The 26522-nt window shown below is 42.7% G+C and overlaps 1 protein-coding gene across 1 annotated transcript in view; it reads right to left on the reverse strand.

Annotated features, from left to right (window-relative positions):
* Positions 1-26522, reverse strand: part of adgrv1 (adhesion G protein-coupled receptor V1) — a 105316-nt gene that overhangs the window by 77752 nt on the left and 1042 nt on the right. The window contains exons 2-18 of the mRNA XM_046387083.1: positions 14367-14554; positions 13491-13640; positions 10862-10957; positions 9245-9349; positions 8809-8922; positions 8371-8601; positions 7939-8276; positions 7551-7821; positions 5099-5425; positions 4397-4573; positions 3872-4095; positions 2658-2784; positions 2309-2494; positions 1975-2155; positions 1565-1728; positions 1324-1447; positions 945-1205 (exon numbers count right to left, since the gene is read on the reverse strand). Of these exons, the coding sequence (XP_046243039.1) occupies positions 945-1205; positions 1324-1447; positions 1565-1728; positions 1975-2155; positions 2309-2494; positions 2658-2784; positions 3872-4095; positions 4397-4573; positions 5099-5425; positions 7551-7821; positions 7939-8276; positions 8371-8601; positions 8809-8922; positions 9245-9349; positions 10862-10957; positions 13491-13640; positions 14367-14552 (3262 nt within the window). The 5' untranslated portion in view covers positions 14553-14554. The remainder of the gene's footprint in view (positions 1-944; positions 1206-1323; positions 1448-1564; positions 1729-1974; positions 2156-2308; positions 2495-2657; positions 2785-3871; positions 4096-4396; positions 4574-5098; positions 5426-7550; positions 7822-7938; positions 8277-8370; positions 8602-8808; positions 8923-9244; positions 9350-10861; positions 10958-13490; positions 13641-14366; positions 14555-26522) is intronic.

A 26522-nucleotide genomic window follows, 5' to 3' on the forward strand; every position in this document is an offset into this window, starting at 1 on the left:
AATGTAGCCATTTAACCTAATGTGCATGTTTTTGGGATTGTGGGAGGAAGCTGGAGTACCCGGAGTAAACCCATGCAGACACAGAGCGAACATGCACACTCCACACAGGGCCCAGACCCAGACTCAAATCTGGAACCCCCTTGCTGTAAGGCGACAGTGCTAATCAGGGCGCCACCGTGCCGCCCATAGCCACAACCATTACATTTTAAAATGTTTATAAGAATAATAAAGGAACTAACACCACAAGAGAATATTTTGCTGCAGCTGCAAGAAGCTCTCAAAAGCATGTTATTCAAGTTGCCAGGCTACGAGTAGCAAGCATGCAAGTCTGCTCATTATTAAACAGGCAAGGTAAAGAGTGTCAGTGCCCCAGTATGAGTTTGATTGACTTCTAACAGAAGGGTTATTGACTTTTAACACAACCGCTATAAAGGACAATCCCCTGGCATAAACCAGAGGCTAGCCCTTACCCGACTCTACTCCATGTCAATCAGTAAACAGAGAGAGGCCAGTGGAGTGGCCAGGCTTTGTGTCTTACAAAGTCTGGTAATTAAGGTCCTGTTGAGGCCCGCTGGTCTTTCATTCCCATCCCTGACACACAATACTGGGATTAGGAGAGCTTTCAGTGTTACCACAGACAATGCTAAATAAACCAGTTACTCCTCTCTGTACATATACAACTGGCATCAGAGCTACAGGGGGTAACCAGGGCAGAATGGGGTGTTATTATTATTTTGAGATGAGTTGTGATTTCCTGGCTCTCCTGATATTAACCACAAAAACAAGAAAAGTAACTGACTTGCAGTTAGTTAAAATAGATTACATTGTTTTCATTACCTCAAGGGAGATAACGATACATCCATTATATTGAAAATTCTCAGACAATATCTCATATAAGTTGACCCATGTACTAATTACTTGTTTCAATGGAAGCCCGTACTCACCAGTGGCATTGTAGAGAACAATGTAAAAGGGTTCGTCGGTCTCCGGTATGTTGTCGTCTTCCACAGCCACGGAGATATTCTTCATCCATTCACCCACGTCATACACCAGCAACGTGTCATTACTCAGCACGGTGAGGTCACCTGGGGAGGCCTCGCCATACTCCACACGGTACATCACCGTGGCAACAAAGTCTGTCCGCCCTGCTCTCAGAACAGTGAAGTTGGCCACGGCCCCTTCCCAAAGCCGCACGACCACAGGTTCTGAGGAGAAAGTGAGACGTGAAAGGAGAGCAGAAAAGAGGAACTGTTGCTATAATATATTAATACATCATTACAGTCTTTCACAGTATTATTCAAACACAATATTCAGAATCCTTACCAGAGAAGTAAATGGGATCATCATTCTTATTAATCTGCAAATTGGCAGTCTGTATGTTTCCCAGTCTCGCTCCACCTGTAGCATTTAGCAGTGTGATGGTGAAATTCTCCGTCTCCTCTGGGATCTTAAATAAAATATAAATTCAAATTTAAACTAGGAACCGTAACTCGAATTTGAATTGCGTATGTTTCCGAGTCGAGTTCTCATCTGCTTTATTCATTTTTAGTTTTCATCATTTTACCTCATCGGGTACAGAGAAGAGAGTGAGGTTTTTGAGGGACTCCCCAGCCTTGAATGTGACATTTCCATGGACGGGCGTGACGTCTCCGGACAGGGCTGGCTCCAAGACCCACGAAACTGACACTTGTCCAAAGTGACCCCTGTTCCTTACTACAGGGTACACCGCTGAGAAAAAGAACAGACAGAAATGGTGTTTTTATACGCTGAAACACTTTTAAAGACATAAATGATTGTGAATACTTATGTTTTAATTAGCTAGCACATAAAAGTCGTTTTCATGGTCCAGCTCATCCCACATGGAAACAAATGGTCTGTGATTCACTCCAATTAGGTCTATTAGAAATGTCAATGAGAAACCACTCGACATGGAAAAGTATCACTATTATCTAAAGAGCTGTTACTTCAAAGTACCCCGGTGCATCTCATTCCCTTTGCTCTCATTGATGGCCACCGTCAGTCCTGATTGGATGAACTCAATGACACCAAAGGGGTCGTCGTTCTTCCGCACTGTGATGTTGACCTCCCTGTGGTTGCCTAGGCGACTGGGTGGAGTGCTGTGGCTACTTAGTACCACAGAGAAAGTCTCGTCCAGCTGTATGCACACACACAAAGTTTTCATGAAGTAAATAAAGTTTAAAGTGTATTTTTGTTCACTAGCGACCACTGCAGGGACTTAATATTGTGTTGAATTAAATATTTATTCTAATCATTCTAATGGCAAACATTGAATTGACGATGTTCTTACCTCAGGCACTCCATCAGGCCTTGCCACCAGTGCCACCACCACCTCTCTCTCCCCTGGTTTGAACTCCAGGATGCCTGTGGCACCATAAAATTCAGTGTTGCCCGAGGGCATGACAGCGTATCGCACCAGCTGTTTCAGCAGCTGTCCCTGGGCTCTGACCACGTGCAGCTCCACAGCCTCCCCCTCCTAGGTAAGTTTGTGTCAAGTGTCGTGATGTGAGCAGAAAAAACATGAGAAGTTTAACATTAACAACCACTTTGTTGTTTGTAGCCGGGTAGATATTTAAATTAAACAAACAAATGTGGGTGAAATCTTTTAGTTTTAAGTTGCAGTTTCAAGCAAGACTTACATTGATGAGCCATGGACCTCTGGAGGATGGGGAGAACTCAAAGACTCCCCCAGGGTCATCATTCTCCATGATGACAATCTCTCTGCTGGTGAAGCCAGCTTTCAGGATCTGATTCTCAACATTACTCCTGTGACACACACACAAATACACATATCAAGAGTGTTAGATCAGTAGATCATAACAATGCCAATCAAAACCTCGACTGCGTCTTTGTTGCTCTACAGGGGATATGAAAGTTTCTTGGATTTTTTTTTCTTTTGTTGTAGCTTCTGATTACACGAGAAAATAGCTTAACTTTATTATCAGCTTTGTAATGCATTCCTTGCATTGTGTGGCGCTTATTCATTATTGGCTCCACATGCTGAGGTCCTGCTGTTTGGACCACTTTTAATAACAATGCCAATCAACGCCTCGACTGCGTCTTTATTGCTCCACAGGGGGTGTATGTATGGGTGTGTATGTTGAGAAAACTGAAGCCAAGTAAGCATCACATAACGAGTAAATTAGAGACAAAGACATGACAGAATGAAGGGCTCCAAACAAACAGTCACAGCCAAGGAGCTGCATGCATACAAACACTGACATCTTTAAATGGGGCACACAATCAAGCCTGGTTAAACACATAAAGAAGATTCTCTATTTATTCCCTGCAGCCACTCTCCTTTGGGCTCCCGTTTTTCACACCGTCGCTGAATCTCCCACCCCAGCCTAGTCCCCCTCATCCCCACATCAACCAAAGACCCCACAAACTCTGAAGTGGGGCCTTCTCTGAAAAACAAAGTCCTGATTCACACCACACAAAAGGCCCAGGTTCATTCCACTCTCAACTTACCCGAAGTACACTGTAAAACGTGCAGTCTCCACCCTGCAGGGGAGGAGTGGGAGGGGGAGAGAGAGAGCTGCCATTCTCATCAGTACATAGACTACCAGATGAATCAACCCCCAAACCACTACCACAAACAGACGGAGACACACACATCTCCAGAAAACCAAAGGAGAGATCGGATGAGATAGCATCCACTCAGAATGTCCAATTCCTTTGGACTAACTCACTGTTTAAGCTGGTGCTGAAATATGACACAATATCAACTTCACATTCAAAACCCCATAAGGTTATAGGCAGAGCAGGTGGGTCTGATATGCCTTGATGATAATCAAAAATAAACAGTTGTCATGTTTGCTAACGACATTTTCCCTGAGTTTAATATCCCTACCTATCCAGGGTGAGCAGTAGGGTCTCATTGACTTCTGGGATATTGTCAGCCAAGATAGTGAAGTTGATGGAAGCGTCACTCTGCCCAGAGAGAAATATCACAGAGCCACTGAGAGGCTCCAGGTCTTTATCGGTTACGTCCACATGATTGACTCCAACTGGCTTAAGACTCCAGAACACCACGGCCTGACCGTCTGTCCCGTCACGTCGCAGAGGGAGGCTCACCTGCAGCACCAAATATCATTAGAATCAAACAGAAAACAGTTTTCTATCTGGCAGCATGGTCACTATAAAATCAGTAATTAGAGACTCTTCTTACAGCGGCAAAATAGGAAACCTGCCTTTATCTTTTACAGTGGTTGTTAATTTAGTACTTTACAGCACTTTACAGAGTTTTAATTCACACTGAGATTGCTTGCAATTAATTAAACACTTACGATCACAAAATGCCAAAAGCGTAATGTTAAAGCATAATTATGCTACATTATAGATTTATGCATGCAGTACTGAAAAACAAAGGTCTTACCGTGCTAGCATTGCTGTCCTCTGGTTCATAAACCACCACTGTGGTGTTACTCGTAAAGCCGATCTCCCCATTAGCAATGTCAGGGGTGACGGTCAAAGTCAGGTTTAGCGGTCCCCCAAACCTTGGACTGTTTGAGAGGATTGGAGGGTTGATGTCAATCAGCTCCAGCGTATTCAACTAGTGGAAATACAAGGAAGATCTCACTTAATAGAAGGCAACAAGATGGATGTTTAAAGAGGACGATTTGAGAAATAAAATACATTACTTAATTAACTCATTCATTAAAAATACAGCTTCTTCACCATGAGGTCATGCAGTTCTGTTTCTTTTAAATTTGTATTCAATGACCCATCGGTGCTTCATTCATATTCCTTTTATGTTTGTGTGTTCATGTGTTAAAAAGTATCCTTTACATTTTTACTCGCTTTCAGGGCCAGGCGGTGTTGTTAACTTGGACAATTGGTCGAATCCCATAGCAACATGCCAGATTTGAGTGAGAGTGTCAAACCATTCACACACGCAAATAAGGCACTTAAACTTTGCAGTGCACTGATTTGGCCAGAAGTTCAAACAAAAAGAACATATTTTGAATGTAGAAGCAAAATGCTGCATGAAATACAACTTTAGAAAACTCATTAAACTGGATTTCATCCACACGTGTCGCTCATGTGTAGCTCTGTACGTGGTTTCCAGCCTTGTTACCTGTATTAAGAAATGAGCTCCATTCTGCAGAAAGGCATCACTCCTGATTGGCAGTGTGACATGTACCGTCCGCTCACGGGCAAACACCACATTAACAGACCTGGTAACATTTAGAACCTGGTCACGGGCCAGTGCTGGGTCAACTGGGCCTGCAGGAATGTAGAGGGCGGTGAGGGTCATGGACACATCACCCAGCGTACCACCGTCTCGTACAAAGTTCAGCGACAAGAAACGACCCTCAGGTTGACTCTGGATGCTTTGCTCTTTTGTCGGGTCAAACCGAAAAAGCCCATAGACATCATCACTGTCCTGGATGTAGAACATGACCTGGGGGAGGAGCGGAGGAAGACCAGATGAAAAGTAGGAATAAAATTGACAAATTAACAAAAGAATGCAAAAGTCAGCATATTACATATCGATTGATGAGGGAATGATCAAGAACACTTCTCTGAAACATCATTTAGATGTGAACCGGGAAAGGTTATACTATTTACGCTAGTGCTATGCTAATACTAATTCATTGTAATCCAATGAAGTGTGGATTTGCTTGCCGTAGTGTCACCAGCACAAAGGTGTGAGTGCATAAAATGATCTTATCACATCTTCCTGCATCAAGCAGTAAGATTTTGTGCCACACGGTTGTGCACCTGTGCCTTTTCATTGCTTGGTGCTCACTGCATGCGCTGGACTTTTCTTTACAAGATGGATGCCAGGTGCAAACCACCAACTCCGGTAGAACTGGGAAGGTTGTTAGTGTCCACCAAACATCAGTGATGTGATGAAATAATTCTCTTTTGGAGGTAAGTAATGTTTGGTAGTTACCGCTGTTGCCAGGTAGCCTACTTTCCTTTACCACCACTCTCTCTATTGTATTTCATTTCATGTGAATTCATGGCATGTTTTCTTTTATTTACTGTTAGAAAGTGTCCTTGCAACAAAACAGAGGAATAACTTTGTAACTGATATGTAGAACAGAGCAAACAACAATGACTGGAGATGACAACACAGAAGATCCCGTGAGTGGAGCTGAATCCCACTTGTATACAGCATCACATCAGCTGCTTAGCATTGGTAGAATGAGTGCTATTACTGCATTTATAAACATGCTGCATTCACTGTTTCCCTTTATAATTTCTGGCTGTTTTCATTGTCTTTATTCTGCAGTTCATTTGTTTGTTGTATGCCACCCTCATTACAGCAGGGATCTCATAAAGCCTTGCATGTTTGGCCAATTTTAATCATTCTGTTTTAACTCTGTTCTTATTCTGTATTGTTTAAAACATTGGCTCAAAGTTAATGATGTTTAATATTAGAATATGTTTATATTTAAATGTAGAATTTAAATTATACACTTCTTACACTTTCACAATACCGACACACAGCCTATGATGGAGGACCTCTGGGCAGGGTGCAGACGCCCTGCCGTGAGGAGGAAGGTGCCTGATCTTTGGGATGTTACAGTATAATTGCAATGTAGCCTAGATTTACCATCAATTACTTTGGAGGATTTTGTTGTGTATCCTGTTTTTGTGTTGCTAAGACTGCATCTTGGGTCATAAACGGAGGAGAGAAGAGGTGAAGAACAGAGAGAGGGAAGAAAACAAGTGAGACTGAAAGTAGTAAAACAGAGCCCTGAGCTAACTTTAGAGAGGAATCCTCTTTAATTAACTCTGCTGCTAAGACTGCTAGAGTAGTTTTCATGAGCATTTCAGCTCAGGCTCATTCATTTCCCTGAAACCCACACTTGTCTGGTGTATTGCCTGGCATGCACACAATATCCAGATTTACAGCTCAGTGTCATGTGTGATATATCATTTGCAACATTAATGACAACAAACACTGATTAACAAGTCCTACAGCCTAATTCCTCAAGGAATGCCTTTTAAACAAACTCTTTCAGCACAGATGGCAAACAGACCCTAAAACCTCAAAACCTGAGGTGGCGCTCTGGTGTGTGTTTGCATGTGACCAAAGAGTTTGTATGCATCTCATCTTATGCCTTCAACATAAACAAGACTTAGATCTGCCCACTGCGTTCACACATGGCCAAGAAGCTTGAGCAAAGCTGAAAGCTATAAAAACCTGTCACTGCTTCACCCACGCGCTCTAAAAAAAAAAAGGAAAAAAGGAAAAAAAAAAGAAAAATGCTGACACCACACACAGAGTGTGTCTGCTGTTTCCTCTTTGTTTTGATTCAGCCACATTAAGGGAACACCCACAGAGCAAAGTGACACACTAAGAGGTCGACTTTTGCAGAATGTGCCAAGTTTGCCACCGTACCTTACAGGAGGTCACACAGAAACACTCGCACATGCATAACACATGCACAACATCTGGAGGATATGTTCCCTGACAAGTGCAGCCTTCCGTCTCTCTTCTCTCTTGGTCTGTATCAAAGCCATTATACAGATAAATAAATAAAAATTGACCTATTAACAATCTCCAAACTGACCTCCATGGGTTCATCGACCTCTGCATTTCCGGTTACAGTACTGGGCAGCAGCTTGAGAAGAAAAGCCTCTGCTTCTTCAGGTACATCATCTGCCACAATGTTTAGTGGAATCACAGCCGTGACCTGACCGGCAGCAAACCTCACTGTCCCTGCCACAGGCGTCAAATCATCTGACACCGGGGAGCGGTCACTGGAGTTCCTGCTGATAGACCAGTTGGCAGACACAACGCCATAGCTTCCTCCATTTCGTACAATAATGATACCTTCAAATCTGTGGGAAACAACAGAGGAACAAACAGAAGGTGGTTGAAGTTGCGTTATAATACCCATCCAAAAGGATAAAATACATATGTTAACCCAGCTTCATAAGTGTTTGTAAATTATCCACCTTTGTGTCAGGTCTTCATTGATGGTGACTGGCTGAAGGACTGCGCTGCTGCTGATTGACAGAACGCCATGAGGCTTATCGTTGGGCTCGATGGTCACTAGCACAGCGTTGGGTGATACAAGCACAGCATCTCCTCTGATGGTCTCCTCCAGCAAGACCAGATGGAAGGATTCTGCAATTTCTGGCACACTGTCATCACTGATATTGAACAGCAGGCTGCTCTTGTAGACAAATGGAGGGAATGTCACTGTTCTGACTGGCTGTAGGTCGAGGAAATCCACAGCTGGTGTGGCGCTGCCCAGTCCTTCACCGCTCACCACCATGTAATCTACAGAGACCTAAAGATAGTATAGTCCAGATGGTTTATACAAAACTGTACTATATACTGTATATACGGCAGATAAATAAATAACTGGATTGATAGAAAAGAACCTCGGTGTCAACAGAGCCGATGAGTGACCCATCCTCAGTCAGCCGACCACGGGTCACATTGAGGGCAATGATTCCAGCAGACTCTGGTACTGCCATGACAGAGTGGGAGAACCGCAGTGGGCTATCATTACGCCGGATTCTCAGCTGCACCCTGCTGCCATTGGGCCTGAGGAGAGCTCCACCTGCCACACCCGTCAGCCTGACTGAAAACACCTCATCATCCTCTGGGATCTGACAAAGAGAAGGCAACACACTGACATACGGTTGAACATTCTAGGCAGCTGTTTCCAAACCCTGACATGAGCCTTGTATAAACCTGTTTGTAAGTATCAAACTAAAAATGGCAAACCTGTCAGAGCAACATAGATATACTTTTCAAGTGAAATGGTACATATGGATTAGGTTGTTTCAGTTAACTTTAAATGAACACAGTGTTACCTGGTCATCCTGGATGAGAATACTAAAGTGCACTACAGCCTGTCCTACAGGAATGGTGATGTTCCCTCTGTCTGGACTCAGGTCTTCAATGGCGGGGTTGGGGCCTTCAGAGATCTGAACCGAAGGAGCCGCAGTGACGTTTGGCATGACCATTTATCACTAACATGTTATGACTGGACTATTTTTTTTACCATGGAATTACACGTAGTCTGAGAATTACATGCTCCTTGTTTGTAAGGTTTGTAGTATTAACTGAATTTAAATTATCCAAACACTTGGACGGACAAGTCTGTTTAGTCATTAGGATAATCCTCAACAAGCTAAAAACAAGCCAGTTTTTCAGAAACACATCAATAACACTGACGATCTTTCTTAAATTCTGCAAAGTGTGTGTCTAAGGTTAGATGGTTATATGTACATTATATTGCCCTCTCACCTCAAAGTTCACCGTCACAGTCCCATATGTCCCCTTTTCTCTGATCAGGGTGAAAGGCACATAATGGTTCCTCCCTCGTGGTTCATTGACTACAATCTCTTCAGTCTGAGATGAAAGAGACGGCAAAAGAGACAATACAGAAACAGAACCCCAATCAGTTCAGTTCATTCAGTTTTAACAGTTTCTTTTTCCCAATGATAATAAATGAAATTATGAAACAAAAAACATTTACACATGTTTAAATAGGCCCTGAACAGGAAGTACTGACAAATCAAGGCAGATCCTTATCAAGTACAACCAAATGACTGCCCTGTAATCAGGACCACATTTATTCAGTTTGATTCATTTGATTTGAAATTATGCTGTTTTTTATGTTTTGTGGTCCATGTTCTCAATTTTGGAACTGCTCCACCTTTTTATAGATACTGATCATTACATATAGAATACAAACAAACAATTTCTAATTTCAGTATGTGTAAAGTGACAAATTAATTTGGTTTCTATTTTTCGTTTAGTATATTGTTTTTTGGGAACTGTACTGAGCTGAACTGAATGAGGAATTTAAAACTGGAAATTGTATTCTATTTCAATAAATAAATCCAACGCAGAATTAGAAACAATATACAGTGGTAAAATGGAGGAATAATCTCATTGCAATTGGAAGTCCTTTTTGTGGTCTTAAAATTTGGAAATTAAATTCATTTCTGTTTTTCTGCATAATTCAAGTTCAGTTTGCCATAACCAAAGAAATTCAGGAAAATGCAAACAAAGAAGAAGAAAATAAAATAAAGAAATGCTATACAGGAATTAATTCAGTACTCTGACATAAACACATCTCCCAAGGCCAGGAGGCCTTTATTGATTCTAAGCAAGCAAAATCTTTACCCAGCATTTGAGACCATCTGGGGGGGTGGTAGGGCAAACAGTTCCTAATATACCACAGCTACCATGGAAACACTCCCACTGATAAGTGAATCCAGTGACTGTTGAGGTTTTAATTGCCCCTGGAAACTCACAACTATTAAATGGTCACTTTTCCCACACCATAATACCAGCATGATGAGCAGTAGTGGGTTCATATTACTCCACCCCCGACTTGTTACTTTCTACTACTACTTAAGATGGTCGGTGGGTTCTATTATTATTAAATTGACAAAGTTTTACAAATCTGGCAACCACAGGCACAAATCTGATGACATGTTGCAAAACAAAACTGGGGGAGGATTAATGTGTTGATAGTATAGGAGGAATATGTTATCAACAGCTGTAACTGGGGCAGGTTTCACTTGTGGACAATCAATTCAGCTTTACTTGACATTAGAGAAAAAAAGGTTTGTAGTTTTAATTCACGAAAAAAAAAAAATCCAAAGATTTTCATTCTGGGGCCTCATTTATGCAAAATAATTTGCATAGATAAAAAATGCTTGCCCAATTATGGATTTCTCAAAGCTGCGCCTGTTTCAGCACTAGAAAAGTGTGCACACGTTTAGTAATGGTGACGGTACTGCTCCGTAAGCAACACTGAAAACACAGTTACCGCATCTGCATTAACATCATGTGAGTGACAAGTTGACGTAGACTGAGTAAATATGCATGTGGTTTACAAGAGGTACTTACTGAGTTGAAAGCAATTATTCCAAAGGCATTGTCATTGGACAAGATGGTGATGGTTGCTTTGTTTGGTGTTCCTAGTGTTACACCATTAGAGGAGCTCTGGAAAGCAGGGAGAATTGAAATGGTGAGATAATACCACGCAAAATAAACTCTATATATACAAATTAACGAAACCTTCCCCCCGACTCTGGTGGTCATGTTAAAAACCAGAGCGTCTGCCTTATCCACTGTCTTCACTTCATTTTTGTGCTCCCACTGAGAGACCCTGGTGAGAAGGCACAAAGACAGGAAGTACTGGTCTCAGCCCAGTTGATATTTCAGGTTAGCTCACAGCAGGACGCCTCTTCAGGACTTGTGCTGTGCTCTGTGATTCAGCACTAAGACCTGACAAACTTAGCGTACTTAAAATCCCACAGTGTCTTCACGAGGCTTACGCAGTGTGTTTTTAAGCTGACAAAAAAGAATTATAACCTATGATCTGTGCGTGGAGCATTTTCTATTTTCTGAACCCAATTAAAGAGGAAGACCACAGCCTTGTTATTTGGTGAAACTTTCCAAGGTTTTCATTAGTGAGTCACCAATGTTTTCACAAGTAACTTGTGGACCAACTGTGCTGACAACCACTTTGTTTGAGCTCAAGTGCACAGGCTTCCACCAAAGCTTCTAAAATCCGTTTGCAACATGCAAACATCTGGACATACACTAATTAGTATATGTGCAGGCTTTCTGGAAAATGAATATGAGATTAAGAGAGGCTCAACATGATCATAAACAGAAACACAAGTTCTCCCCCAAAAACAATTTTGAAATAATTTCCATTTGTCTCAGCCAACTGAACGTCCTTAGGAAAACCACCATATGCGTGCGTCTGCACAACTTAAGGTGAGAGCAAGCAATGGAGAAAATGAAAAACAAGAAGGTGCTTAGGTCTCTTGCATTCATCCCTCTATTCAAACAGGGCTTTTCCCAGCTGTACCAGAGCTTTCTTTCCACCGCTGAGCTCTTGTAGCGGTCAACTCACAGACACAAAATCCACACGCTTTGACAAAGCCAAGCCGCCGGCTGAGCCAGGAAGCTACTCACACACATACGCACATACTCTAGTTTGCCCAGCTACATAAACATACAGTGATGCATGCACACAAACTTGCTTCTCAGTAGTCAGCTCTGTTATATGCATGAAGCATGACATAAACCCTGCCTGTCCTGTCTAATACACTATGACCCACTGTGTGTTTCTACCTTCTTTTTTCACACAGTGCCGGTGGGCTGCACCTGCTCTGGGCCACAGGAAGTCTACATTATTTCTTTATAACACATCTTGTTCTTGTACTGTCATATAATCAACTGAAACAGATTTTTACATATTTAACTAATTGATGAATGTACACTGATCAACCCTGTATTTCTTACTTGTGTTTGATCTATGACACCCCTTTGTAGTGCACATTCATCCTCCAGACAGTCCTCCAGTAAGCTGATAGCCCAGCATTTGGTCAAAGCTTTGTCTCTGCCGTAGTGTAAACAGAAGGGCTAAGTGGGCCTCATCTGGTCTTTCACTCCAGCAGTAGGCTAAATATGGGCTTGCGCTACTGGATTTTAACCAGATGTCACAAAAATGTGGTGTCAAAGTGAAAATGTTGTGAAGACGGTCAGTCTTGCTGACAGCTGTTCAGAGCTCTCGCTGTTTAGTAAATGTACAGAGTTGACGATCAGCAATTCATGACAACCTTTGTCTTAGGTCTTTTAACGAGGGAAAAGACAGGCATACTGCAAGACCAGGCCCCTCTAGCTCATCAGTCAAACTTGACAGCTAAAGGCTACATGAAACCATGGAGATACTCTCTAGGTGTAAGGCATCCTGGGCTGTAGTGGTAGTTCTTTTGACAAGGATTTACAATGCATACCCACTAAAAATCATTTTTAAACTTTTAAATGTCTACGAACTGGACCATAATAAAGAATCAAATTGCACCTTCTGGTGGTATGGTGCATTTGGCAGTCTCAACACGCATGAAAAGATTTTAATGTACTATAGTTGTGAATCCATTCATTTTAACAGACTAAGCTTTCATCTGCAATAGTGTGTCAATTGCAACGGTGAACACACAACATGTACAGAAATGAAATCCACGGAACCGACATGCCCATCACAGTCAATGGGGACAGCGAATGAGAGAATGACTTTAATCTACTATGTGCAGATTCTGCGGCTGTCAAAGTTAGTTTCTTTTCACAAAGGTGTCTTTTAGTGGGGAACCTCAGAGTGGCACACCGCTCCTGGCCCCACCCAGGTCAGTCCTGACAAACTCCTACAGAGCAAGACACATCAAAGACCCTGCAGCTCAGAGCCTCCCAGGCTTACCCTGGCTGCCGCCCCCACTCTCTATTGCTTAGTAGCTGGGGTTAGGGTTTAAGACGGTCAGGGAGAGAATTAGAACAGTGGGACTTTGTGGGAAGGAAAGCTTGATGCTCTAGAGAGGGAAGAGAAGAAAGTGAGGGAGAAGGAGGAGAGGGAGTCATTGTCAAACCACGGACAGACTTTTGGCACAAAGATGCAACATATTATAAACTGTAAAAGAAAAGTTGGCACACACTGTTATAAATTTGCAGACAAACACTGGGTGTTTACCTGTAGCATAAGGTTGAAAGTGAATGTCTCATCAGCTTCAGGTAAGTCGTCATCTTTCACGGCAATGAAGATGGTCTTACTAGACTCAGTGGAAAGCAGGAAGGCCGCAGCATTGATGGCTTCAAAGTCCCCCGTGTCGACTCCCTCTAGCTGTGTGAAACAATCAAACAATACATCACTCACCACTTAACTAAGCGAAGCTCTCTGTTTGTTTTTTTTTTTTAGATATTTTTGCATTTATTTAAAAGTGTGAAATTGAGAGAAACAGAAAAGGCACATGAGACAACGTGGCACAAAAGATGAAAGCTAGGTTTGAATCCAGGATGGTGCAGGTACATGATCTGTACCTCAGAAACTGGGCCAGTAATATGCTTTATAATAGCCATGTTTTTGCCTATTTCAGCTCTTTCCATGAGAAGATATTTTGCTCCTGTCTCTTTTTTCCTTTCTACTCGTGCCATTATCGGCATGATCTTGAGTTTCAGTGTGCCTCTGTCCATGTCCATTAGTTTCCTGGAGGGGAAAGCCTAATATTCAACAGCTTTTCATTAACTAATAAGAAAGTCCAGGTATAACAGTTCGTGCAGGAAGAAATGTGGTAAGAATATCAAGAAGCATAGGAAAACCCCCAACCGCACTTTACCGCGTGTCCAGCTCGTCTTACCAGACACCAACTGTGAGCAGCTGACATTAGCCCCCAAGTGGAGGACATAAAGCCAAAACACATTCAGTGATTTCCAAGAGACTTTCTGCAGACACGCTCATCTACACACTGGCTGCTGTCTGCCGAAAAGGTCACTGATTCTCTCCTTCACTTAGACACTGAGCTCAGCAACACAGAAAGGTGATCAGATACAGACGGCACAGATGTCTTACCAGGACCAAAGCCGTCACATTCACTGGGTCTCCCACTCTCTCCACAACCAGCCGGACCACAGCTGTGCTGCTCTCGTTGACAACAAAGTCAGTCTGCCCCAGGAAGCGCAATGTGGCTGACTCGGACGTAGTGCCAGGGACGGACAGAGCCAGAATCAACCCAGCTAGCAGGAGGACAGGGAGCATTCCTACAAAATAAGAAGAATATTGAGAAAATACTCTAAAAAGTAGCAGGAAAGTAGAAATTATTACATTATATACATATATATAAAGAAAATTTTCAGTTCACCGACCGCATACAAAACTTGACTCTTGACTGATTTCATATCTCAGAGCTATGTTCTAAAATTCAACACAACAAAGAAAATCTACATTGCACAAAGTCATATTAGATCAAAATCTTAATTTAATGATGTCTGTGCTACAGTATTAAGAGAAAAGATGTAGGATGTAGGGAAATCAAACAGAAAAGATTCTCAGATCACACCTGATCAATCACAAAGATTGATCTTTAGCAACCATGAGCAAAATATTCACGTAGTGCATGGTGGGAAGGTCAATTATTCTAATTCTAAATATAGCTGATATAATAATTACTAATAATTACACACTAATAAAAACTGATATTAAAATTAAAAAATACACAGTCAGTGTAGATAAAAACTAACAAGATCTACAGGCAATATTGAGTGGCCAGATGTTCAAAAGGCCCAGCTTTTAAAAATGTGCAGCCAAGCTGACTGGCAGGCTTGCTGGTCATTGTGGTCTAAGTGATTCATAACATTATTCCACAATTCCAATGCCTGTTGTCCTCATGTTGTCATAACTGTTAAAGCAGTTGTTGTTGAGTTTATTCTTCTTGGCCACATGAATTTAGTATGTCATGCCAGAATAAATGTGATCACTCAAGGTAGTTTCAGTACTTCGGCACAAAGCTACAATTCTGCACTGCCAACACTCTCTTCTCTCTTTCTAATTATCTTTTCTGCTCTCCTGTTTCCTCTAATCCTCCTCAATTCTCAGTTTGTCTATTCCACACCCCTCTGTGTTTCACTTCCTCCTGTTGTCTGCCTTCTCCTTTGCCTCTCTACTCCTGTCCCCCTGTCCTCTCCAGCTCAACTCCCTCACCCAGAATAATCCTTAAACTGGATGGAGCCACTCAGACAGTTGTCATGGTTAACACAACAAAACAACACAGCATGACAAGGGGGGTGGAGCCATCTTAAAGCTAAGTTGCGGCCACTCTGTCCTGTCTTTCCCTTCCCTGCTGCCTTTTACCCATCCCATTCATAATCTGCAATACATAGTCTTGCCAACAGTATGAATGCATATAGTCTTTTAAAAAAATATTTGCTCTTAATTACAAGGTTGAAAAAGAACATCAGCAGCTACGACGGGTGAAGTCATGCTGTTTGGTTCTTTTTTTCATAAGCAGAAATCGTTTAGGAAAGTTGGACATTGAAAATATCCCATTTTTCATATGTTCCATTACTGTTATATCAATCTGAGTTATTCTCAGTATTGGTTGTGTTTAAATAGCAACCATCCATCAATCAGCCTGTCAGCTTAGAGAGGAGAACAAGACACCGTATGAACATTAGAAGTTGTTGGCTGACAGTCGGAATCGATTTATGCAAATATTAGGGGTGTGTGTGAAAGAAAGAGAGCATTTACATGTGTGTGGGAATTTGTGTGATGGAGCTGATGTCAAGGGGCACGTGTGTGGGTGTGGGTGTGTGTGAATGTGTGCGCACAGTCACACACATGCCAGCAGTGGAGAGATTGCTGGGAAATCCATCAAAAAAGGATTTAGACCTGGCTCTGGGTAGTGGGGCTGGACAGTGGGGAACAGAGGGTGAGGCTAAGGGGGAAAGAGAGGTGAGTGTGTCCCTGGACAAAGAGCAGCCGGGGCCGAATAAATCCTGTTACCCGCCCTGCTCTCTCTCCTGGGATTGGGAACTTCCTGTACCACTGACTGAGCTCTTGAATGAAAAGTTATAAACCTCTCTGTTGAAGCATCTCACTGAGAGCGCCTCACGCAGCAGAGGTCTACACCAGTCTGGGCTACAGTCTCATGGGTAACAGAGCACCTGAGGGTGTGAGCACTTTCAAAGCATCTGGACACTTGCATCCACTTGAGTGGCCTAATTGAGTTATATTGCACAGCAAAGGCATCGAGTGTCTGTTTCGGTCTTTCACCACTGCCTGTAAACGTTGACTAAAAATCATCACAATTTTATCATATAAAATAAACCATTTTTCATTTAATCTCAGTCTCTCTATGCCATGTCTGCCTTCAGTTTTTCAGAACAAAAGGTCTGACTTTCCACACACTTCAGTAAATCTTTGTGCCTCAAAACCTCACTTCAAAACTTCCAAATGATTGCATAACAATACCACAATCTTTACGATGGTTGGTAGCAAGCATCCAACCCTCTAACCTCCTAACCCCCTTCTCCAAAACAGAAGGGTGGTCTCTTTCGCATCCACTGACACAAATGCCGCACTTCCTTCAAAGGGCCTAATACAAAGCAGATGCTGTGTGGATGGCACAGGTCTGTGTCATAAGTGGAAGGGCAGTTTTTGTGCTGAGTATCATGCATTATGCCAACCCTGACCCCAGGAGCTACAGGGGGACCAAGGATCTGTCTGTCAAAGCAAATGGCAACATGGAGTGCCTGGCGCAGACCTGTGACATTGATAAGGCTGGGAGTCAGAATCCATGCAGAGAGGTGCACAGAGGCACAGTTGCATGCGTGACATGTACACACACACAAATGTTTCCATACATGGATGCATTTGCAAGACTTGCACAGTCAGTATATGCATCCAAAATGGAAGGTCTCAGTGCTCAGACAGACAGCTGGGTGACAGGCCAGGACACCGGAGAGCTCTGAAATGCATGAAAACATGCTGTCCATCACAAATATCCCGGGCCAAAGAAGCACAAAATGACGGCTGGGTCCAGGACTCTGGGACCTGGCTCTCTAACAAGCCACAGACAACACCACAACTGAAGAGATTTCACTTTCTGAACATCCAAAATTGCTTTTATTGACTTATCCTGTGACTCTAACCTCAGTCAGCTGACTTTTCTTTTATATTGCATTACTTTATTTCCTGGAACACACACAGTGTCCAATAAATGTGTATTACCACCACTATATATAACACTGACTAAATGTATGATGCACATATTGCATTAATCTACAACATATCCACCATCACCAAACTCAAATGGAAATCATCCTTTGGCCTGGGACAATACTGAACCATTCTTCACAAACAATTAAGTACAAAATTCCTGAACCTGTTGTTTAAATCACATTATTATCTCCTTTAGCCTTGACCTCAAACCTGCTTTCACCATAACCATTTTTTATCCGGCACATAATACTTCCACCTAATTCTTTTTTCTTCTTTTCAATACGCGGAGTCATTTAGAATTAAGGTCCTCTTGCACAAGCAGGTGTTGTGCTTGCCAGGAAAGTTTCTTAGAGCTGGGCACTAAGCTACAACAGGAGTGTCACTAAATCTGCTCGTTTCACCAGCTAAGCCCAGATCAAAGCTAAAGCATAGGTGGCACACACGTACATATTACACATATTACATGTAGAGTATCCCTTCACTTCTTGCATCTCTGTGATGGATTTCTCCTCACCAGAGGAACAGCCCCCCGCCCCCCCCCCAATTGTGACATATGCAATGACCAGTCACAGTGACGGTATCAGTGCTGGTCTGACCCTCGTCACCCATCAGCCCTTCTTGAAGCAGCCTACTGGCATCAGCTTGATTCCCAAAACTATCACACTAGATCCTTTGCAGACACATCACAGACACACACTCACTCACTGACTGATCTATTGGATATCCCTGTCAGAGGTGCTGAGGAGGTGTCTGGTTGCAGGGCTGCTCCTGGGGTCAGCGTTCGGTGCTGATGCCTCTTGGGTTTCTCCTGACAGTGGCCTCTGTGTCGTAATCTTTAACATCAATTATTCACTGCAGGCCCAGGACTTCACAGTCAGAAGATGGTAGTAAGCGTGACACTGCAAGATTCATGGTATAGGAGTTGCCATGTGCCGCCTGTGGCTCGACAGGTGATCGGATTGACAAGCGTGCTGACAGGGAGTCACTTGAATTTCTCCTTGCCAGCTAAAAAAATATTCTTTGCCACTTGCAATACAGAATCTGTCATGCATTTTACCCACTTTATCTCTCCTTAGCCAGCATCTATAATCAGACTGCAGACCTTGCCTTTCCCCTATTTGTTTAACTGAGAATACTTGGTATTGGAAGCTTTAAAAGAGGGAAGCAATACTCTTACTTTCTTTTTGGTAGAGGATGTGTGGGATAATAGTTTGTAGAGTTTTAATCAAGGGCTTTCCCAAGAGGCTTCCCTGGTCCTGAGATGCCCTTGGTGAAGAGCCTGTGGTTTTATCTGGCAGTTAGTCACATGAACACACACACACACACACACACAGGGATCTACAGCTGTCTGACACGGGGAGGCCTGCAGTGGGATCTCATTCATCAACCTTACAGCTTTGGTCGGTGATCTGGAGTCAGTCTGGCCGCAAAAAGAAACTGGTCTGTCATTAACATCAACTAATGTAACAGTGTTCCTGGAACGTTTGTGTGTCTCCTCGGGACAAATTCACACTAACAACCGACCACGCAGACAGACAGTATGAATGATACTGAGAGATAAACAGCACCAGCATACACACAGATGGTGTGCTAGGCAGAATGGCATACAGAAGGAGGTGATAACAGGCCTACAAGTACATCAATTTATATTTATGTATAATGTGATGGTTGTCTTTGGGCGATGAGAGCACTGGAAAATGGAAGTGCTTGTGGCCAGAAGGCCAAGTTATTATTCAGAGGTCAGACTAAATATGAAAAATGCTTAAAATAGCTTGCAAAAAGAGTTTGTTACAAATAAAAAATTTGGATAGAAGAAAAAGAAATTTAAAGAAAATGAAATCTAATAATGATGCTACTGTGTCATTTAATGCACACGAACAAAATGTTTCTCTGTTCACAGAGAGCTTGTTGTATTAGTTCAGTATGTATTTATAAGTCTCAGACTTAGTGTTTGGCCCTAAAACCGTGGTGCCTCCTCTGTTCTGTTTATTGGATTGTTTTCTGTTTGAGCTGCTCTCCACGCTAAGCGATGCCACCAAGCCACTTTGTGTCGGGCTCTACCTCAGAAACCACCCACCGTCCGTTCTCAGCCCGGAGTAGCCGCGGCTGCCATACCCGCTCAGCTCACAAGCCCATAATTGCACTTCACATGTAGTTTGTCCCTCTGGTATTTTTGGATCAGCGAATGTTCTCGCATACAGGGAAGTTGGGGAGAAGAAATTAAGAAACTTAATAAGCGAGTAGGGCTAAAACATACATCATTAAAGCTGACAAGAACTCTGTGTTACTCACTGGGCTTATTTTGGAGAGCTCTACGTAAAAACAGAAATATATTTATTTTGAGGAGAAAAACAGAAAACCTACCATTAGTCCAACAAGAAGGGGGGAAACATTTTTGGGAAACGAGGATGGCAGTGCGCTGAATTGCAGCCAAATTATGCCATTTCACATAAGGGGAACAAGAAAACACTTGAATGAATACCTCTCTAAAGAACAAAAATGCATGAGGTCAGCCTTCCAGCTATTGTCAGACGATACTTTTCAACTAGGCATTTCTCCTTCAGGGGCAAGAGGCTGCCAATCAAGTGTGCATTTTACTGTGAAAAAAGAAACAGACAGAGGGAGAGTTTTCCTGAGGCATTGTCCACATGGCCGTGGTCGGCTGCTCTTAAGTTGAGCCAAAAGCATCTCACATCTCTAACTAAAAACAAGAGTTTTTTCTTCTTAGAAAACAGTGGGAAGGAAAGAATATAGAAAGTGGAAAGGAAAGTGTTTCCAACTGAGTAGGAACCAGTGCATGAGCAATTTAGAGCGTTTTCCAGTTCGAGCACTGGCTGACTGATTAGCCTGTATGACACACAGTGATGGAGGCAGACAGAAAAGCACTTTCAGGGGGATTAAACAAGGTTGTGTGCTGCACAGTCTCGCAGACCAAAGGGCCAAATTAGAAAGGGTATTACTTCATTGCATGTAGCCGGGTTGAGCCTGGATGAAATGCTAATTGCATTTCAAAAGAGTTCCCAAAACAGAGAGGCAACCCAGAACCGGGGTGTATTTTCATTGGAGAAGAAGCGGGACTTTACGATTCACTGACCAGCACACAATTTTAAGGAGCAGGTTTTTGTTCGCTCTTGCTCCTTTTGGTGTTTTGTGTGCATTTCTAAAATTGCCACAGTTCTCCATTCTTTTGTTTCTCCCACTTTTTGGCATGCTGGCCTCCTCTCCCAACAGAATCCAAACCATCCTATTCAGACTGCCTCCTTTTCTCTCGGCTCTACTCTATCACTCCCAAACAAGGACAAGCACAGCACACACATTCTGGTACAGTAGGTGTGGGAGAGCCCCTCTTTCAGGCCTTTGTAGCACGGGAAAACTAAGGGCCAGATGGCAGAATGGAGGAGGAAGCAAATCCCTGGACAAGTGTGGTCAACAGATCCTGATTATCATACAGAAAAATGATCATGTTTGAAAAATGTGCTGCTTATTGCTAACCATTGTGACTGTGAGAGGGTGCACTTTGTAACTGAACACAACAGACACTTGTTTGTGCAGCCTTGTCTCCTTTAATCGCATTCATTTAGAACTAATTTGCAACAGAAAATGCGCTTATAATTACATGTTCTCTTAACATAATAGGGAAATGTCACTAATTAACAGAAAAGTTGGTACAGAGCAGAGCAGAGCAGTGTATGTAAAAAAATATACTGCCAATAAAGCTGCTTCTTCTTTTTCTTCTTCTTCTTGCCTAAACCTAACCAGGGACCAGAGTCTGGACTTGACCGTGGTCTCTGGTGTCAGAGTCCTGCGCTCTGTACGCCCATCATGCACCCCAACCACCTCCAACTGAGCCCCTTTTGGCACATAAATGAAATGTTTGATTCAGTAAAACAAATGTCATCTCACGATAGGGTATTTAGTATGCGATTATGTTTCACTTACAAACGCATCTACTGTGGCAAATAAGTTCTATATAAACGTCATTTCCAGGAAACGGGGTTGGTTTGTGGATCCTGTTATGCACTTAAAGACACCAATCGATTCCAGAGGTATCTTGCATTGAATACTGTCTAATCTAAACCATTTCTCCTCTGCAGTGGGTCACATAGCACAGAGTTAACTACACAAAGACGCAGGGTGCGTTTTTTAACTTTACAGCTCTCTTATTTAAAATTCATTTCACTGTACATACACTTTAATTTTTTGTACGACTTTGTTTTCTTATTGTAAATATTGTAATTCCAATTCTATATTTATATTCTGTACTTGCACCTCACGCCAACACAAATTCCTGGTATGAGTAAACATATGCAATAAAACTGATTCTGATTGGCATGATGATTTACTCACAAAAGCCATACTCTATGATGAGAGGCAAACAGAGAAAGTGGATAAATACATCATTTTTGAACAATAAACACACCCCCACCTACTCGCGGAATTCCTCTGCCATGACCAACTACATTACAATGAGGGAAGTGAGCGATAAACAAAGAAAGACAAGAAAAGAAAAGAAAAAGGGGCTGGTGTAAGGGACAAGGCAGAGCGGGGGAGCGGGGATGAGTGTGTGTGTGTGTGTGTAAGACACAGCATGGGCCATACACACACACACACACACACATTGGGGGATGGCAGATAAATAAGGCTGAAGGGTAACAGAGAGAAAAAAGGGTTTCACAAGATTGATCTAAGAGTCGGTGACCTACATCAACAGGTTTATGTTTTAAATGGCACCCCGACCCTTCTTTTCACTCATTTTCACCGTCTCTCTCACACGCAGATACACACACTCACAAAGGGCCCAGTGGGAAGCAGTAGTGGTACAAACAAAGAAGGAAGGGTGAGGATGGACAGCTGCGATCTCCTTCCAGCTGAACGCGAAGTGTGACCCACTCAACCTGACCTGTCTGAATTAGTACAGGAAGCAGGGGCCACCAAAGGATGTGTTCCACGTGGCTCCCCCCAAAAACATCCAGACGAGGGGTAGAACTCACTGGGATTTATGTGCCAGACAGAGGGACCCATGTTGCGGTCCGCACGTTTAAAGAATGGGATCGGTGAAGAGCGACCAAAGAGTGTGTTCATTTATCAAATAAGGCAGGTTTATCGCTTAGGGATAATAAGTCATTCAGTGATCAAAAAAAAAGGAAAAGAAAAGAAAAAAGAGAGAGAAAGAAAGAAAAATAAGGATTCCAGCTTTCAACAGTCCACGAGACTTAATTTAATTTGTACAGAATCCAACCAATTTAATGTGAACCAGAGGTCTGAGGAAACAGCCCTCCTAAACGTTCTTTTACTTTTCACTTTGTTTTGACATCTGAGAAAAGGATGTTGCTCTGTGTGCTTCCTGCACTGATTTTCCACGCAGTTTGCAAGTTGAAATGAAACATAGCGGCCTTACTTCAACTGGTTTTTAACCATAGAATGTGGTGAACATTTTATAAAACTATCAAAAACTAAATTATTGTTTGACTGTTACTGATTAATTAAAATATTTGTGGTGTTTCCTTTTTGCGGTGGTCGCTGTTAGACCTAATAGAGGAACTGATCATGCATTGTACTCCACACAGCAGGCAGCAGAGGCTCTGAGGCTGACCTATCTGAGGACACCGGCTTTACTAACATCACAAGAGGTCAGAGTTCAAGTCTAATACTTCAATGGAGATGTTGGGCAGCCATAAGAGGGCTCCCCATCGTCCCATCGTCGGAGCGCCAGATATAACAATAAGCATGCATGTATGTGTGTGTATGTATGAGAGCGTGATTATGAGAGTTGACAGCAAGGTCATGGCTGAGGGTTTGCTGCAGCGGCCGTACTAGCGTCCTCTCACCGGGAACAATATGCGGTTGGTCAGGCCCACTAAAGAGACCTCAGGATTGTTGGCCGGTGCTGAGGGCCTGCCGCAGCCTGTCCCTCTGCTCCAAGGACAACAACTACTAAAACATGATACTGTCTCCTGTGCGTAAGCATGATCTGTCAAATGATTTTTGAAAACAGTAGTATTAAATCCCAGAGAACACCACGAGAGACTTATTTACGACTTGATTTTGTCCTTTCACTAAATCTAAAATCAGCTTTTCAAGGGTTGCCAGACATGTTGGCATCAGACCAGATGATCCTAGTCAAGTTAAATGGCAGGAAGAAGTGAATGAAATATCAGCTAATGGAGAAGCAATAAAAAATGACATCAAACACTGAGAAAGATTGCTTTAAACTAATTTCTATTAAAATAATTATCAATATGTCTAATAAAATGATTCTGCATACAGCATAAATTATAAATAAATAAACTGTACATGTAACATCTTCTCCACTATTTAAAAAAAATATAAAGTATTTTATAGTGTATTTTTAAAAAGCATGCATGTAGTGCATGGGTAAGATTCATGATACACGGGACGTGATGGTAGACTGTTCGTTTTGCCAACAGATGGTAGTGACATGAGATTTGCCTTGATGTTGAGAGTGGCGTGGGAGCTGTATCTCAGCCGTGGTAAGGATGTAAACTTAGGACACATCATCAGTAGTGACTTTTGCTCCAATAAAAGTCTCAGGAATTTGGTTTGGTGTTCAAAAGAGGCAGGTTTATGGAATACATCCGTCTTCCAACAAGAGGTTATGAATTGTTCTACTGCGTGGTACTTCTGAAGGCAGTGGTAATTTGAGGGAGAAGTGGGAAAGTAGGTGCAACATTTTATCCTCTCAAGGTGTGGAAATGAAAACCAGACCATAACTAATAAGAGGTGTATAGTGCGTATAGGTCTGCTGGTTTTCCCTTCCAGCACAGGGAAAAAACCTGTGTCTACTTGCAATAATGTGCTACACAAATGAACATTTTCACATAACTATTAAAGAAGACCTAGTAAGATTCAGAAAACATGTTAAAAAAAAAATCAATCTTGTGTTTCTAATGCAGATACTATATATTATATATATATACTATATATACTAGACACTATGTGGACAAACGTATTGGGACACCTGACCATTACACCAAACAGGGACTTTAATAACATCACATTCTAAATACTGGGAAGGCTTTCCACAAGATTTGGATTATTTCTGTGGGTATTTTTGCCCATTCATGCAGTAGAGCATTTGTGAGGTCAGACACTGATGTTGGACCAAAGGGTCTGGCTCATAATCTCTTTTCAGGTTCATCCCAAAGGTGTTGGATGGGGTTGAGGTCAGGGCTCTGTGCGGGCCAGTCAAGCTCTTCCACACCAAATTCATCCAACCTTGTCTTATGGAGCTTTGCTTTGTGCACTGGGGCACAGTCATGCTGGAATAGAAAAGGGCCTTCCCCAAACTGCTGCCACAAAGTTGGAAGCATAGCATTGTCCAAAATGTCTTGGTATGCTGAAGCATTAAGATTTTCCTTCACTGGAAGTAGGGGGCCAAGCCCAGTCCCCGAAAACGGCCCCACAAAGAGGTGTGTCTGGATACTTTTGTCTATATAGTATATGTCTAGAAAGTAATATGGAGCTACTGCAGACCACAAAAAGTATATCTGTACAGAGCAGCCACTGTATTGAGCCATGCAAAGTTCCAATACAAGTTTAAAAATGCCCCCCATTCAACAGATAAAGACATCCTTTTGCAACTCCCAACCCCACCAGTGATCACCGCTGCTGATCACAGATCAGTCGAGGCAGGCACAGCCTGTTGCAGGACGGTTCAGGATATGTAGATCTGTGCCTTCGTCTATTATTTCCCTCTATACCCACACGCTGTGAACGCAAGCCCTCTTATTCCCAGCAAACATCAATCTCACCCCGTCTGCAATGTGCAACACTTCAGCACCTTTCATCAATGAACAGAGTCTGTTTATGGCACTATCCCCTTTTGTACTGTGCAGCCATTAGGGGGTGAGACAGAAGGGGAGAGAGGCCAGCAGTAAAACAGTTTCCGCCCAGTGAATCACATTCAGACCCTCACACAGGCGACTGGGGGCTGACCCCTGCCAGGCGATGACATAAACACAGACAAACAAAGGACCTGAGCTCTGAGCAAGTGCAGATCTTAAAGGATCCAAAGCGACAAAAAACACAGACTGTGACCCGTGGGTCTGTGATGATGGAAATAGAGATTGTAGGTTTGAGGAAATCAAAGATTTCATGGCAGGCTTTGTTGCCTCTCTGCAAACAAAGGGAGAAGACTGTAATTCTTCAACTGATTCAGTCATGTGGCCCTTTTACACAAAGATACATTTCAGAAACAGTCAGCAGCGAAGGCTGGCACTGAGGAAGAGCAGGTGTAAGTGCTGAATGGACACAGAGGCAGCTCCCTCCCTTCAGTCCCAGCGAGAAAAGGGATTTAATACTGCTGAGGCACCACAGAGGAGGCAACAAAAGAGATTTGCAAAGGGACGCACCAAGATGACATCATGTCAAATCAATTAGAGATAAGGAGGACATATTCAATTATTCAGAGAGTGAAAACCCCATCCCATCAACCGGCGTAAACTGTGGAGCGTGAACATCTGCGTAAAAAATACGCAAAGAAGCGACGGGACAATTAGGCTACAGGCACCACTCGTTGATTTAACAGTAACAGCACATGTGCGCAACTCAGAGTGTGCCAAGATTACTTATGGCCAAAGTAAGCCTATAGATTAGTCAACGGAGCATTTATGAGAGGGTCTCCAGCTCGCCATGTGTGGCAGTTCCCCCTGAATTGTTGTTTTATTTCAGTGGGATAGAGAAACCCACACAAAGCGCAGTAATCACACTGGAGATCCTGGATGTAACCATGGAAGCGTTTGTCTCCCTCCTCAATGGGCTACCCGGCCATTCATTTACTGATTGCGCTGAATCAATATTTAGGCTTTTCAATTTTATTAGCTGCTCCGAGGGGGGATTTTTGGCACGCCGAAAAAAAAAGAAAGAAATTAGCCGCGGCCATCCACTTTTAATCGTTTTCCTATAGTGTTACACAATACGTCTGCTTGAGCTGTCTGGCATAATTGATGAGGAGTATCGCAACTCATTTGTTTCCTTTATATTCTCTCC

The sequence above is a fragment of the Scatophagus argus genome, chromosome 4, assembly GCF_020382885.2.
Source record: "Scatophagus argus isolate fScaArg1 chromosome 4, fScaArg1.pri, whole genome shotgun sequence".
NCBI lineage: Eukaryota > Metazoa > Chordata > Actinopteri > Scatophagidae > Scatophagus > Scatophagus argus.